The 15,709-nt window shown below is 45.2% G+C and overlaps 1 protein-coding gene across 2 annotated transcripts in view; it reads left to right on the top strand.

Moving 5' to 3' along the window:
• Nucleotides 1-15,709, top strand: part of Dner (delta/notch like EGF repeat containing) — a 290,910-nt gene that overhangs the window by 102,955 nt on the left and 172,246 nt on the right. For both annotated transcript variants that reach the window (XM_031368198.1, XM_031368199.1), the window contains exons 2-4: nucleotides 4,806-5,132; nucleotides 6,923-7,017; nucleotides 9,212-9,378. In XM_031368198.1, the coding sequence (XP_031224058.1) occupies nucleotides 4,806-5,132; nucleotides 6,923-7,017; nucleotides 9,212-9,378 (589 nt within the window). The remainder of the gene's footprint in view (nucleotides 1-4,805; nucleotides 5,133-6,922; nucleotides 7,018-9,211; nucleotides 9,379-15,709) is intronic.

Raw genomic sequence — 15,709 nt, 5'->3', positions numbered from 1 at the left:
GATTTGTACCTCTTGGTTCAGTAAAGCGATTGCCCCGCATGTACCTGGTATAGAAGTATGGATCTGTTCTCCTTTCTCCTAGTGGGAAACACTTGTAGACTTGGTATTAGAATACAGTTGAGACCTTTACTGAAGGAAGAAGGACGAATTCCTTTTCTAGACAAAAATGCTGTGACATTTGGACCCCGGCTTCATGGTTTGGCTGCCTCTCAGCATGGGGATGGATGCCAGCTGCATCCAAACCCGTTCCTATGGCAACACAGACACACTAGGAAGCAAAAGATGCTAGGCCCACCTCTTCCTGTCATTCTGGGGATGCACTTCCTTTCCTATCCCGAGGTTCTCCCTCCCCACCCCCAGGAGAATAGAACCAGATTACTTCTAACACTTTCTCAGCCTCCCATAGCTCCAAACTCAGGGAGCCAGAGCTATGTTTGCTGTGGTTCCATCCTAGCTGGCCAGTGTAGACTCTCTGAGCACTTCTGGTCTGCATGGTCCTTCCCATCCCACTCCTCAGCTGGCCTCTGAGGACAGAGATGTACTTGATTCTTCAAGTTGAGGGCTTTGCCATGGATCCCAAGCCCTCAGGCTGTACTGGGTGGCTTGTGACTGTGAGTCCAGCACTGGGGGGGGGGCGCACAGTGAAGCACCCCCTTCTTTCCTGCCTTCTTAGGCAGTGACTGTACACTATCTTAGCTCACTTTACTGCACGGGCCCAGGATGGTAGAGACTTCCTGCTTTTATAGTAGATTGAATGTTATTTAGCCCTTCTACAAACGCAGCTATGAGATTGCTTAAGGCTTCCAATAATTTCCATTTTACATACCGTGCACCCCAAAGCGGCTTCTTTCATTCAGTGCCCCACACTTGGCCTCTTAGCAGCTGCTGGGTACCAGGCACATTCAAGTGAAAACAAAACAAAACAAAACAAGATAGGAGAAGAACTTGACCTCACAGGCTTACAATATAATAGCGGAAGACAGAAAGTAATACGGTTTGTTTGTTTGTTTGTTTGTTTTTGCTTTTTAACATGGTAGAAGATGCTAGATGCTTCAGGGAAAACAAAACAGAGGAGGAGGAGTCACTGAAAAGGGATAGAGACTGTAGTACTAACAAGGGTGCAGGAGGACATTCTCATCAGCAGACAGGAGTGAACAAAGACTCACAGGAAGCTTAAAGCAGCTGCAAGAATTAAGGCTTTCCAGGCTAAGGGATACCCAATATAAATAAAGGCTCTGAGGCAGGGAAATACCTGGAGGGCTGGAGAAACCTCGGTCTGTGTCTGAAGGTGATGGAGAGAGTCCATGACGACCTGGGCTTCTGTTCTGAATTGGTCCTTCCTTTACCGCCAGCAAACATCAGTTATAACATAACAAATGTGCCCATCTTAGAGATGTGGTGGTCATACACAGTGCATGGCAGGTGGGACTTGTCCTCTGTGCTAGGTTACTAGGTGTGAACTCCACAGGGCAGATTTGATGGTTGTTAGAGCTTTTAGCATTGATTGCCAGGCATAGAGCAGTTCCAGCCACACAGTAGGCCCTCAATCAATAGCCACTGAGTGGTCCTCCTCCTGTGCCTCTTTTCCAAAGATGCATTTGAGGGCTCAGGAGGTGGATGGCTCAGTGGGAGAAGTACTGGCCACACCAGCAAAATAATTTGAGTTTGAATCTCAACTCCTCAATTGTATGGGGTGACTTATGCCTGTGACCCCAGCACTGAGGGGCTACAGATGAATGCATCACTGGAGACTTCTGGTCACCTAGTTGAGCTAAAACTGGTAAGCTCATAGGATCATTGGGAGAGTATAAAGTGGAGAGTAAGGAGGGATGGATGCCTGATGTTGACCTTTGGCCTCCACACACGTTCACACACGTGTTCATGTAGATGCACATGAACATGAACAGACACAGATGCACAGAGATAACATATCTGAGGTGGAACTCATGATATACACTTAATTCCTATGAATTTTCATTGTCTGAGGAAATGGAACACTTATCCTTTGCTTGATTCAAAGGGCATAATAATTTGATGTCACATCTGTGGAGATGAAGTACAGGGATTATTCCCGGCTGGGCAGCAGGTGTGCTATTGTGCTGGTTTGTTAGTGGCTACGGTAGCTCTTTCTCCTCCTCAACCCTTCCACATCCCAGCAGTGACAGATTCAGGGGCGCAGGTTGTAAGGATGAGGCAGCTACACTGCAGTGTTCTTCTGGAGCCTTGTGTGGCCATTTGAGGAGGGTGGTGGGCATCATACCCAATGGCCACACATCTGGTAGCCTTGTGCCATAGGAAGGTGGGCACATTCACCAGAAGGTCCTTTGGAAGCTATTGAAGGCTGTGTCTGATGTCCCTGGAAGGACCCTTGGCCCCTCCGAGAGTGAGATATCTCAGCAGTTGCCTGTGATGAGTGAGCTGAGGACCCAGAGCCTCTGTCCCTACAACGGCAGTCTCACTTCAACACCACCAATTCTTTCAGCTGCTTGGTGGCAGCTTCAGCTTCTGGAATTAATTTCTGTATCAGTCGATCGATCCCTTCTGATTTAAATGGAGTCCTGCCTTTTCTTGAACATGGTCCAATTTTTGCGACAAAGTCAACCTTGGATGATTTAAACGTTGATTTCAGAAACACGGTTGTAATTGTCCCCTTTGTTCTAGCTAATTGAATTCTTCCTTCCTCCTGTCACCTAATTCTTGACACTCACTCCACTGGGCTGTCCTAAAAATAAACTGGAAATGAGCCAACATTTTGACTACAGATGCAGCTCCTATCTGCCCATCACATGTCCAAATATCAATCAATTCATCCATATTTATTTCTTTCAACATTTTTAAAAAGCCTCACCGTCTTTCTTGATGTGTTGGAAATAGAGCAGTCAATAGGTCACTTGAAAGTCTCTCTCTCTCTCTTTTTATTGGATATTTTCTTTATTTACATATCTAATGTTTTTCCCTCTTCAGGTCTCCCCTTCAGAAACCTCCTATCCCCTCCCCCTGCCTCTATGAGGGTGCTCCCTCTACCCACACATCCACTCCTGCCTTCTGGTCCTGGCATTCGCCTACACTGGGGCATCGAACCCTCACAGGACCAAGGGCTGCTGTTCCCCCTGATGTCCAACAAGGTCATCCTCTGCCACATACACAGACAGAGCCACGGGTCCCCCCATGTGTACTCTTTGGTTGGTGGTCCAGTCCCTGAGAGCTCCGGGGTGTCTGGCTGGTTGACATTGTTGCTCCCCCCATGGGGCTGCAAACCCCCTCAGCTACTTCAGCCCCTTCTCCAATACCTACATCGGGGACCCCGAGCTCAGTCCAATGGTTGGCTGTGAGCATCTGCCTCTGTATTTGTCAGGCTCTGGCAGAACCTCTTCTCGGAGCTTACTTTTTTGTGTGTGGGGGGGACAGAGAGAAAGGATTCGTTTAGATTTTGTAGTGAGGAAAGTCTTCACCTAGGGAGAGAACCAAATATGGTTGATTAGGGAGCATTGCAGGGTCTGGAGAAGAGCTTTGAGGCAGTGTAATGGCAGGTGGCTTGGCCCTGAGGTGGGAGGCTTCAGACCACCCAGAGACCTGTAGTCTACAAAGAAGGGCCAAGGAAGGGTGGGAAGGAGCAACCTCCAAAGGTAGGAAGGGAATGGATCAGAGAGGGCTTTGCTGTCTTGGAATGGGGTTTACTCTGTGATGTAATACAGAACCAATGTCGTGGTTTTGGAGCTTCATTTGATTCAGTTTCTGATCCTTTCCCATCCCTAAAGGAGTCTGTTGGAAACTATTTGATGAACATAATTAGAATAAGGATAGCCATTTTGCCATGCAGAATTCTGGCCACCCCAGGCTCATTGGGCAAACTCATTTGAGTGAGGGATTGGAGAGTCCCTTTTCTATGCCGTTGATTCTGTAGTGAATTCTATTCTGCAGTCAGCTCTGAGAAGCTAGGGCGCAGCGGTTGTGATTGAATTTTCCTTTATCACAGGAACAAATTGTAACTGAATGGTACAGAGCTCAAGCCCCGACTCTGGTGCCAACTCCAGAGGAGCAGGAGGTTCTTGTGCCACTGATCTGTGTGTGTTCCCAAGGACCAACAAATGACCCTTCCAAGGTCAGCAGCAAAGGAGTCTGAGAGCAACATGTACACAGTGAAGATACTCAGAGCTGCCTCTTCCTCCCTCCTATCTGCTGAGACCCTGTTTCTCTGTGATGACCCCGCAGAGAGATGGGACCACAAATCTCACAAAACTCTGCTGAAGTTCTGAAAGTGTATTTCTTCCAGCTAGACTATCCTGGGCACACCTGGCCCTGGAAACTATTAAATTCAATAACACTGTCTTAAAGATCTGCTCACAGGATCAGCTGGGAAGGTGTGAGATGCAGGCAAGCCAGAAATTGGACAGCCATTTCTCATTCAGAAGTCTCGCAAAGGTTCAGGATGTGAAAAAGATCCCAATTTAGATCCCCGACGGCATTTGTCATGACCGGTCGCTTATGACAAGAGTCTTCTCTAAAGAGTCTTACTTTAAACTTTTTGTCTAAAAAGCTCTACTCGATGATGTGTTCCTGAAATCCGTGTGGTCAGGGGCTAAGGGTTGGGGCAGGCTGTTTGTTATCATGTTCCTCTTGCTATCTGGGATGAGTATCCTGTTGGGATGATGGGGGTGCATGGGTGGGGGTGGGGTGCAAAGGACTGTGTGCTCCCCAGTAACTGTGTCAAGAGAGCAGAGCTATAAGCCAGGCAGCTAAGTTCCTATCAGTAACACCATACTCCTTGTGAGGGAATAATTGACCCATTTACGGTCTCTTTTTAGTTTGTTGCAGATCCTTGTGCCAGCAACCCTTGTCACCATGGCAACTGTAGCAGCAGCAGCAGCAGCAGCAGCAGCAGCAGCAGCAGCAGCAGCAGCTACCTCTGCATTTGCAACGATGGCTATGAAGGTCTTAACTGTGAACAAGCACTTCCCAGTATTCCAACCTCTGGCTGGACAGAGTCTATGGCACCCAGACAGCTTCAGCCTGTCCCTGCCACCCAGGAGCCTGACATAATCCTGCCCCGCTCTCAGGCAACCGTGACCCTGCCAACTTGGCAGCCCAAAACAGGGCAGAAAGTTGTAGAAATGAAATGGGATCAAGTAGAGGTAAGAATATTGTATGGAATGTATTTTTCACAGGAGAAACCAGAAATGTCAAAACAATTCCAGTGGTTTTAATACAAGCAATAAAAACAGAAGGCCTTTAAGTTCGTCCCTGAGTAAACCATGCATGTAACCTTACATCCATCTTTACTTGTATACATGACTTTTTTCAGCACTGGGGGTTGAACCCAGAATGCTACAGATGCCAGGCCAGTACTCTAGCACTGACAGGGTCTAGGTCGCTCAGACCTCTCTGGCTCTGGCTCTTACAAACTTTTCCCCCTGCTTCTTTCAGAGTCTTAAGATATAATCTGGCCTAGAACTCACTATATGGCCTAGACTAGTCTTAGACTTGTGTAGTCCTCCTGAGCATCCCAGGAGCTGGGATTCCAGAATTATACCATTTCATCTTGCATTGAGCTTTAGAATTTTTTAAAATTTAATTTTAATTAAAAAAATAAAATTAAAAATTCCAACTTTATCTATAATTAATATATGCAAATAGTTAGTATATAGTAGATACCTATATGTTATATATATAATATATATGATGGGCTTATTATGATATTTTTATATACCTGAATATGTACTTTGCTCATATTCACCCCATTAGTCTCTCTTGGCTCCATCTATAATCCCCCTCACCATCCTAGCCATCTCCCATCTGCTTTCATGTCGTCTTTTGTGTGTGAGCCAGTCAGTTTCATCACGGTTGTTGACAAGAGGATGTGTGAGAGCTTGTTCATAGGTGCATAGGTGCTGTATGGTTACACCATTGAAGAAAACGTCCTTCCCTCTCCCTTCAATTGTTAGCTGTGTGTAAATCTTCAGATGGACGGGGCCCTGAGAACCCCTGCCCAGCCCACCATAGGATGCTGATGGGCCTGATGCTATGCAGATCGCTATAGGTCATCACAGCAAGTGTGAGTTTAAGTATGCAAACACCATGTTACCCTTGAAGGTCAGCATTCCCTTCACTCTTCCTCTGGCTCTTACGTTCTTTCTCCCTCTTCTACTTCGATGTCCCCTGGGCCTTTTAGAGGGGGTGAAATACGTGTTTTATATTTAGTTGAGCATTTAACAGTACTTATCATTTTGTGGCCACCCTGGGCTACATAGTGAGACTCTTACAAAAACAAACAAACAACCTGAAACAAAAACTAACTGAAAAAAAAAAAACCCACAACAACCAAAACCCCAAGATCTAGGTTAGGGAATGCAGCCCAGTAGTAGAGAACTTGCCGATATACCACCCTGGAATCAGTTCCCAGCATTGGAAGGAAGAGTGTAAGAAAGAAAAGGGCTACTTCTCCAAACCCCGCTGTCCCTAGGCAGGGCTTGTGTGCTCCTGACTCTCTCAGCACAGAGCCCCATTCACAGCAAAGCCCCCCACCCCCATGGCGGCTGCTGCTTCTAGGCGAGAAGGTTTCTGCTCGTCCTTAGCTAGTGCTTGCCTCTGTCCTTTAATCAGTTAGTGCCCTTAGGATCAGCACCTGGCAGGAGCCAGTGGCTAGCGGTCAAATGGAGAGGGCGGCAAGTCGGCACCGAAGCACCCAGTCATCAGTTAACGACCCTGCCTGTTTGTCCTCAGCTCTCTGGAAAGCTGCATGCCATAAAACCAAATGACATCCATTTTCTTTTCTTTTCTGTCTCTAAGGTTCTAGTTGGCCCCTCCATAGTCAGGCAACAGTGTTATCTCTGAGCAAAACAGAAGGAACATGGCTTGTCGATTTTACCTTAGGTTATCATCCCGGACTTGATTCCATCCGGGTAATGGATCTTCTCTCTCCCAGGTGGTCCCTGATGTTGCCTGTGGGAATGCCAGTTCCAACAACTCTGCAGGTGGCCGCCTCGTGTCTTTTGAAGTGCCACAGAACACCTCTGTAAAGTAAGAGCTTTCTTGGTTCACACCTGTTATGATCGACTCTGCGTGCAGTGGGCGGGAGGGTGTCTACCATGCATCTGGTGTGTCACTGGCCAATCCAGCGGGGATCTTGAATGAATCCCATGTAGGGACCTGGATTCTGCCACTCAAAAAATAAGAGTAAGGAGGATCATGGTGAGAGGTCTGGCCAGCTGTGGGAAATCGGATTGGATAAGTCAAACCTGACAGGAGACACCCTGAAGCATTAGAAAGGATTTGGAGTCTGCCACTTCATCTCCCAGGTGACTTTTCCTTCTAAAAATGTTAGTGGATCATTAAATTAAATTTGTGTAATTTACTTCAAATTAAAGTAAAAATCTATATACCACAACTTTCTCTTTCAAAGCAAGCAGCATAGGAAAAAAAATTGTTTCCTTCTAAATGTAAGCTATTGAGTGACAGACAGGCCATTGTCTCCTGGGAGATAGAAAAGTGGCAAAGGAAAATAGATTTGGCTGCCCAGCCACCTGCTGTATATGGGTGATTTACATAGACCCAGGGAAGATGGCATTTATCCAGGGGCACAGAGATAGGAATTGAAAGGAGCCAGCCCTAGAATTTTTCAGACACACTGATGAGTCTGCCCTTCTTTGGTACCACTAACTGTCACCCTTCCTAGTCTAGTGCCCACCATCAGTACCCCAGGGGACTTTAGAAGGCACGAGACATATAGCTTTGACCAGCTGGTTCTGTGCATTGGTTCTCTCAGTTATATATGCATTGGCTCATCTATCCCATGGGTATTGACCAGTTCTGCCTGCCTGGCATTCCCAGCAGTGAGCTTCCTAACAATGTCAAGCAGAGGAATTTTACTAAGCTCACTCTCCATTTGTGCCTTTACTCCTTTCCCGGAGTTCGGCTGTGAGGTCACCCTGACAGAGGACAGCTAGATAGGCACTGGAGGTCTTGGAAGAAGGTCCCCATAGGAAGAGGTGGAGTGAGGCCACTCCCCGCTTCACCAGCAGGGGGAGCCCCATGTTAAGTGTTTCTGAGGACCTTCCATGGTGGCAAGGTTGGGAGCTGTCTTGAGGTAAACACAACCCAGTTCATCACTATTTTAGTAAGTAGCTTATGTGTCTGCTCTTGCGGTGGCATCCTCTGGCTCTTTCTTATGTTGCTCAGATTAATCACCTTTATAATGTTTTTTGGCAGTCCTACTCGCCAACCCCATTCAGTGCATTCCTTTCCTTCCTTCTCAACAAACATATTCTCTGGACCCCTCACAGATGGCATCTTGTGGACAGAAACCACAGGATGACCCACGCTGAGCAAGATGAGAATGACATGATCTAGAGGCACCCCAAACTGATATGTGGGTGTTACCAATCCCTTACATTGCACCTTCAAGTATTCACAAATTCAGTCATTTATTAAGATGTTATTGAGCCCTGGGCTGCAACTGGGGAGCTGGGGCTAGGGGAACAGCTGTGTGGGGGCTGCTGAGGGAGGGAGGTCAGAACTGATCCTCTCGGATACGAGGAGAATGAGCAACTGCTGGCAAAGTGTGCTGGCATTGCAGGTATAACACAGGTGATGCAAAGGCTAGGGGTATGATTTCCATGGGGAGGAGGAACACATGAAGCTTGGTGGCCAGGCAAAAACCCAGGAAGAGATGTAGATAGCTATTTGGTACTGCAGCACTGGGTGGCAGGGATGCAGGCCTGGGTCTGCAGCTGAGAGGGAGCTGGCAAGAAGGCGCTGGCCTTAGATGACATGCTATTCTCTGGATCTTATCCTGCAAGCTGTGAGAGGATGGAGAGATGGGAAGCATGGGGACATGGCACACTTGGCTTACACTGGTGGTGTAGGTCAGAAAGATGGGTTAGACTGTGATAAATTTAAGCAAGGTTCTTTTTACATTTATCTTTAAAGGACCACATTCTGCTCTTGATTATTCATTATCATTACCAAAAGATGGGGTACAGAATAGTCACTTTGTGGTTGACTTCGGACAAGTGGGAGGTAGATGTTTGTGATAAGCGTGGTTCCTTTAGTGTGTCTAGGGTGGGAGTTTGCTTTTATAACCATTGCTTTGCTTTCCTGACACTTTTGTGCTGATGTAAGGCTGTCTGTATTTTCATCTCGAATCTGCTGAATTGGTTCTAAGATGAATCTTAGCAAGAGCAGCTTCACATTGATGCGTGATTCTTGTTTTCAGGATTCGGCAGGATGCCACTGCTTTGCTGATCTTGCTGTGGAAGGTCACAGCCACAGGCTTTCAACAGTGCTCCCTCATAGATGGACGAAGCGTGACACCCCTCCAAGCTCCAGGGGGCCTTGTCCTGCTAGAGGAGATGCTGGCCTTGGGACCCAACCACTTCATCGGTGAGTTAGAGAAACCTTATCTACACCTGACTCAGTCCAAGCCTGGTTTGGTTTAGGAACTCTATATGGTGCATAGAAATTCTGTCTGGAGGATATGGTATGAATTCTAGAGAGTGATTGTATGTCTTCCACTTCAGAATGGTTTGAATGATGATCAGAATGTCCTGCTAACACTAGCATTTCCAGTGTGACCTTATGAGGATGGAGTGTGGGTGCTAGCCTGGCGATACTAGGAACTTCGTAACAGTGTATTCTATTTTGTAGTTTCAGTGTGGAGACACAAATTCAAGTTCAGAACTCACTCGGCACAGCCCCAAGCTTCCTGCTCCTGCTGTTAGTACCTTCTTGGGTCCAACAGTCCTCTCACAGAGGATGGGGTCAGGCCATAGTTGTCTCAGAAGGGGTTCGGGAGGTCTATGATATAACGTATATGAAATTGTAATGTTATAGATATTAGTGTTATTCCTGGGTAGTTTCTCTATTTTTTTCTGGCTACACTGTTTTACAAAATGAACGGAAGGTATGTGTTGAGGCTTAGTCTTCAAGACACGAGCTTGAAGCAGATTTGATAATGAAGGTCAAAGGCCAAGAGGAAATGTACACCTTTAGTAGTATCCATTGCGGTCTACCTTTGAGTCACTTTCCTCTCACGAGAACGTCATTTTTCAAGTTTTGGCAATCCAGATAGAAGGACTAAGGCATTCATTGGATGGAAACAAGGTCCAGCGACAGAGGAGTGGAAATGGCTAGCCAAAGAGGAGGAGGCATTGAATTCCAGACCAAGGTTTGCTTATCAAGACATACTCTAGATAAACAGATTTGGGTGCTGACATACTCATCATGATGCAAATTTGAATTTTATTTCTCAGCTCATTCTAGGGAACTATTAGTTAATTCTGTATCTTTTGTAACAATTTATCAAGAAGAAAATAATTGGTGCATTGACAAATAATTTTATTTTATTATTTATTCATCTATCTATCTATCTATCTATCTATCTATCTATCTATCATCTAGCTACCTATATATCATCTATCTATCATGTGTATGACTGTGTGGGAGTGTGGATATAGTCATGGAACAAGTAAAGGTCAGAGGACAATCTGCAGAAATGGATTCTCTCTTTATACCTTGTGGGTCCAACTCAGGTTCTCAAGACTTGGCAGCAAGTGGCTTTCCTGACCAAGCCATCTCACTGACCCTAAATCACTTTCTTTTGTAGTGATCTTAAGTTTTCTCCTTTAGTGGCTTAATTGCTCTTCTGTGACAGAGAACTGGGTAGCATTTCAAGAAAACCCACCAAGTGTTACCACACTTTAAAATGTCACTGGTATTATTAGAAGGCATGCATTTGAAGTATTAGCTGACATCTCTCATTGCTTTGTAGCATTACTACAGGAGAGGATGCTGAGGGTGGGGGTTAGGAGGGATGGATTTGCTAGTGTTAATACGGACTTGTTTTTTTTGGAGGTGGGAGAGATTTTAGGGACTCGTATGCAGTCTGAGCTCATGTTGCTGACAACATGATGAAGCAGAAGACGGCTCTGAGGATAGATAGCAGTGACCTGCATTTGGGAGTGAGAATAGCGCTCCAACAGGTAGAAGGAAGGCAGGGCTGAGGAGCAGAGTTTCAGCCTGGACGGCTGGGTGTCAGCTCTCTGCTTCCTTCTAGAAAGAAGCCTGGGATACTCTCAGGACTCCACGATTTCCTCTCTCCTCCACATTCAACAGATTCTACATACTGGACTGATGGCCAAACATATTATTTCCATACATGTCCTGTATGTGGATGTCCTATCTACATCTTTGGGAGGCAGACTCAGATTTATATATTCTTGTAAGGCTCATTGATTAAAGGTATAGTTTAAGATGATGTATATGGATTAAAGATAGATTATTTATTTATAATTAATACTTAAAACACACAGATTATAAATATTGGCAGGATACCCTGTGATATTATATTATTGTTGTTGTAAATATGTGTGTATATATGTGTGTGTATGTATATATATATATATAAATTATGCAGGTAGGTGCCCATGCACCAAGACATGTACATGGAGGTCAAAGACAGTCTTATCTAGTCAGTTTTCTCCTGTTATTTTTGTTTTTGTTTATTTATTTATTTGTTTGTTTGTTTGTTTATTTGATACAGAATCTCACTAGATAGCCCTGGCTGGCCTGGAATTTGATATGTAGCTCAGGTTGGCCTTGTACTTGTAGAGATCCACGTGTTACTGTCTTCTGAGTGCTGGGATGAAAGGCACGAGCCACCACACCTGGCTCCTCTCATGTTTTTGCTTGGGTTTTGAGATGGAACTCGGGTCACCGGGCTTACATGGCAAGCACTTTTACCCGCAGAGCCATAATGCCACCCCTGCAGTATTTTTTCCATGTGGCATTTCCACGTGTGGATCTATGGCGTGGTGTCTGACTGCAGTCAAGGTGACTGTCTCTATCAAGCACCATCATTTCTCCATAGTGAAAAGGTCAAAACCCTCCTCCCGTGCTTCTGTTACGTTTCTTGCCATTAACTTGATGATCCTCTACAAACGACTGTATATAAGGTTGCTCTTTGGGACTATGTCCCGATTTCTACATTTAATAGTTTTTTCCACTTTTTCTTCCTTACCACTGGCTCATTAATATGTACATTAAGCCATGTGAAGAAGAGATGCTGTGGGTGTCTGAAGTATAGGCTCTTGCTGCTGTACCTCCTCTGTTGCCGTCTCTGAATTGCCACCAAATTCTGATGCCACTGCCCTCTGCTTGATTACCCCTTCTGTTTCCGCCAAACATGCCTTTTCCAAATACATAATTGGCTTTATGCAATGTTTGGGGGTAAATAAGTCAGTAACCTTTGCTTAGAGCTGTCGGCTCTGCAGGGAGCAGCAAGAGCGCTCATTAGCTTTCCAGTGATTCAGTTGCCCCGTGGTTTGTACTTCCAGACTCAAGTTCTTTGCTTCAGCCTTCGTCCCATGCCACATAGTGGCTCGCTGGTCTTGAATAAGGGGTTTATGTTTAATTTGAAGTTGCTTGGTGACATGGGAGTGGTGGAGGTAAGGACCAAACTAGCCTTCCAGCGGTGTGAGCTCTGCTAAGGTGTGGTGGAAGGAATGGATTCACTGTTTCCTTAGGATGAAACTCCACAGAGTTTCTTCCCTAGGCTTCCTCCTCTCTTGCAGCATTCTCTCCTTTCCTGTGGCAGAATGTGGCTCTGCTCAGTCACCGCCCAACTCAGCCCCAGCTCGATGACCATCCTCTGGCTCCTCTGTGCCTTAGATGCCATGTCATCTACCCCAGTTACACCTCCTCACATAATACAACACCAAAACAAGAAAACCCATTCTCTTTGGAGTCTTTTATAAAGAAAATGACTACCCAAAGATTTTTCTTTCCATGGGTTCTCAAAAAAATCTCCATGGATTCTAAAAAATAAAATAAGAAACAAATACTCCCCCCAAGCCCCTTTTCTCCCTTAACTCTTTTATTATCACATTTATTACTATTATGTGTATATTTATGTACATGTGTGGGTACACATGTGAGTGTGTCTGTGTGTGTTTGGATGTGTGCATGTGTGTTTATATATATGTGTGGGTACATGTGTATATGTGTTTACCTGTATATGTGTGTATATTTGTGTATGTGTTTATGTGTGTTTGTGTATATATGTGTTTGTGTGTATGTATGTGTGTAGGTACATGTGTGTGTGTTTGTGTGTGTTTGTATGTGTATATGTATGTGTTTAAGTATATGTGTGGGTTCATATGTATGTGTGTGTGTCTGTGTGTCTGTGTGTGTGTGTGTGTATGTGTGTGTGTGTGTCTGCATGTGTGCATTGGGAGGTAGAGGGCAACTTCAGATTTAGTTGCACCAACTCATGCACCATCCACCTTGTATTTTTAGACAGATCTCCAAGTTTTTAGGCTAGGGTAACTGGCCAGCACTGGGAAATGTACAGAACTACACCCGGGATGACCTTGAACTCCTGACTCTCCAGTCTCCATTACTTTACACCTTGAGATTACAGGCATGTTGTGCACCACCACCCTCAGTGTACGTAATAATGGAGATGGAGCTTAAGGCCTCCTATACATTAGGCAATCGACTTGCCCACTGAACCACATCCCTAGCCTCGGGGCATCCAGATCTGTGCTTGGATTTCTATTCACTCTTCCCACATGCTCATTGGCCCGAGCCCCATACGTGTATCAAGTCTTCTTCCCAACTCTGGCCCCCTCCCTGTCTTTGGGCTTTTCTATCCAACATCTGTGTCAGCACCATTTCCCCCCCTTGCCCTCTGACAGCTGCACTGGCAGCTGGCATCCCATAACTGGGGAATGAATGCTCTTCATTCCCCTCCCGAGTGTGCTTGCTGTGTTGGTCTTATGTGTACTCAGACTGTGGATTTCTAGAGAGGAGAGCCCACATATTGCCCCGTGCAGCCCAGCATGGCTACCAGGTAGTCCCCTGCCTGGCCAAATCCAGATGCACATCAGTGATTCCCTCAGCAAGTGCCACTCGAAGGAGACGTTCAGCTGCAAAAAATGTCAATCTTAAGAATTCTTCATAGACTTTCATAACCCATCTCTGTGACATTTAAATGCCCTCTCTTTTTATTTATTACATTACAAGAATTTTAGAGGATCAAATGCAAAAAGGAGAAAAAAGAAAAAAAGAAAAAAAAAGGAGAGAAAGAAACCTTTGCTCATTCTTATGGGAATGCTATACTTTGTCATTTAAGGTTTCTTGCTCTGGGAGTCAGGGTAGGACAGTTGGGGAAAGGTTAGAAAGGCAGACTCATTAACATCTTCTTTTGATGAAAAACTCAAGATTTAAAACTGAAAATACAAAACCTCTGTCTTTTCATGGTCATACACAGAAGGATCCGGCCCCTGACTCCAGTTCACATCTTCTGCACTAATTGTACTTCCTCACTGCTGTCTCCCCAGTGGATACTTAAGTCCCTACTATCTCAGGCCTCTTACAAAGTGAGAAAGCCTCATAAACTGGCTGAGCATGTTCCACAAAAGACAAACATTTGTAAAACCTGTTAGGGAGGCTTCAGAGAAGAACACTGAGTTCCCCCCGCCCCCAAATCTCTATTTGTTGTAACTTTTTCAAAGGCTGTGGATATAAAACACAGAGTAGTAAGTAAATAGACAGAAGTAGGCCATGTCAGCAGGAGAAAATTGTCCCGCTCCGGATAAGGCATATAGGATAAGGGATTGGGTTCCCAAAGGCCTCTCTTGCGCTCTCATGTCTGAGACTCTCCCTGACATTTGAGTTTCTGAATGCTGGGGTATTTTTGGTTTCACAGGCATACTCAACAAGCAATGCTCTCACAGCTGTCCTGTGTTAAGTCTGTAATTGTGAGGTTGACCTACAAAAGTTATATTTGCCTGGTAGACAAATAGAAAAAAATTCCTTTAAATGAATACACTGACAAATTCCCTTAGGCCATGTGGCTAATAATGGGAGTCCTAGAACAAGCTCAATGAGTCAAGAGACCCTCAACATCTACAAATCTCACTACATCACTGCTTATCAGCAAACATCAGTGAATGGATTTCTATGCATAGGGCATTAGTGTTATATTAAGGATGCAAAGAAATGTAAGATGTTTATCACGAGAGATTTCTGCTTCAGGTCCGTGGGATATTTTTATTAAATAAATCACATAAATCCTGTGGTCCTGTTGTTCATTCTTGCTGATAAAATTATGTTCAAATCAATGCATTATAGCAACCAAATAGTGAATTGAAACACTTTTAATGTTGACTTGTCTTCAAGAGGGATTGTGGAGATGGGTGGAAACCCAGCCATGAGGCAACAGATCACACTGACCTTGCTTTCTTCAAGGTTTCCACGTGCTTGGCATACCTGCTTTCTGAAACCCTCTTTCTAATCTCCATCCTCACCCCCACCCCTAGCCAAGTACCTAGTCTTGGTGGCTTTTTCTGTCCTTTTTCCTCATCTCTTGTAGCTTCAGACACACACGTGGTGTTTGGTTGCTCATGGTTCTCTTTGTCTTGATCATTGCCTAGATTCTCCACTGCAAAGGGCATAACCAGGACCTTATCCCATAGCTGAGACTCTTTCCTGCTTAAAGCTGACCTAAGGCGGCAACTGGAAAGATTCCCACAGTAGGCAATTGTTGCCTTGGTAAGGTGTCAGTGCTTTTGCGATGATGTTGCACATAGGGAGGCAGATGAAAAAGCGAAGTCATAGCCGGGTGGTGGTGGCGCACGCCTTTTATCCCAGTACTTGGGAGGCAGAGGCAGATGGATTTCTGAGTTCGAGGCCAGCCTGGTCTACAGAGTGA

Source organism: Mastomys coucha, unplaced genomic scaffold (assembly GCF_008632895.1).
Source record: "Mastomys coucha isolate ucsf_1 unplaced genomic scaffold, UCSF_Mcou_1 pScaffold14, whole genome shotgun sequence".
In the NCBI taxonomy this organism is placed as follows: domain Eukaryota; kingdom Metazoa; phylum Chordata; class Mammalia; order Rodentia; family Muridae; genus Mastomys; species Mastomys coucha.
Note: the sequence above shows the minus strand (reverse complement) of the source record. Positions and strands in the feature narration are given on the sequence as shown.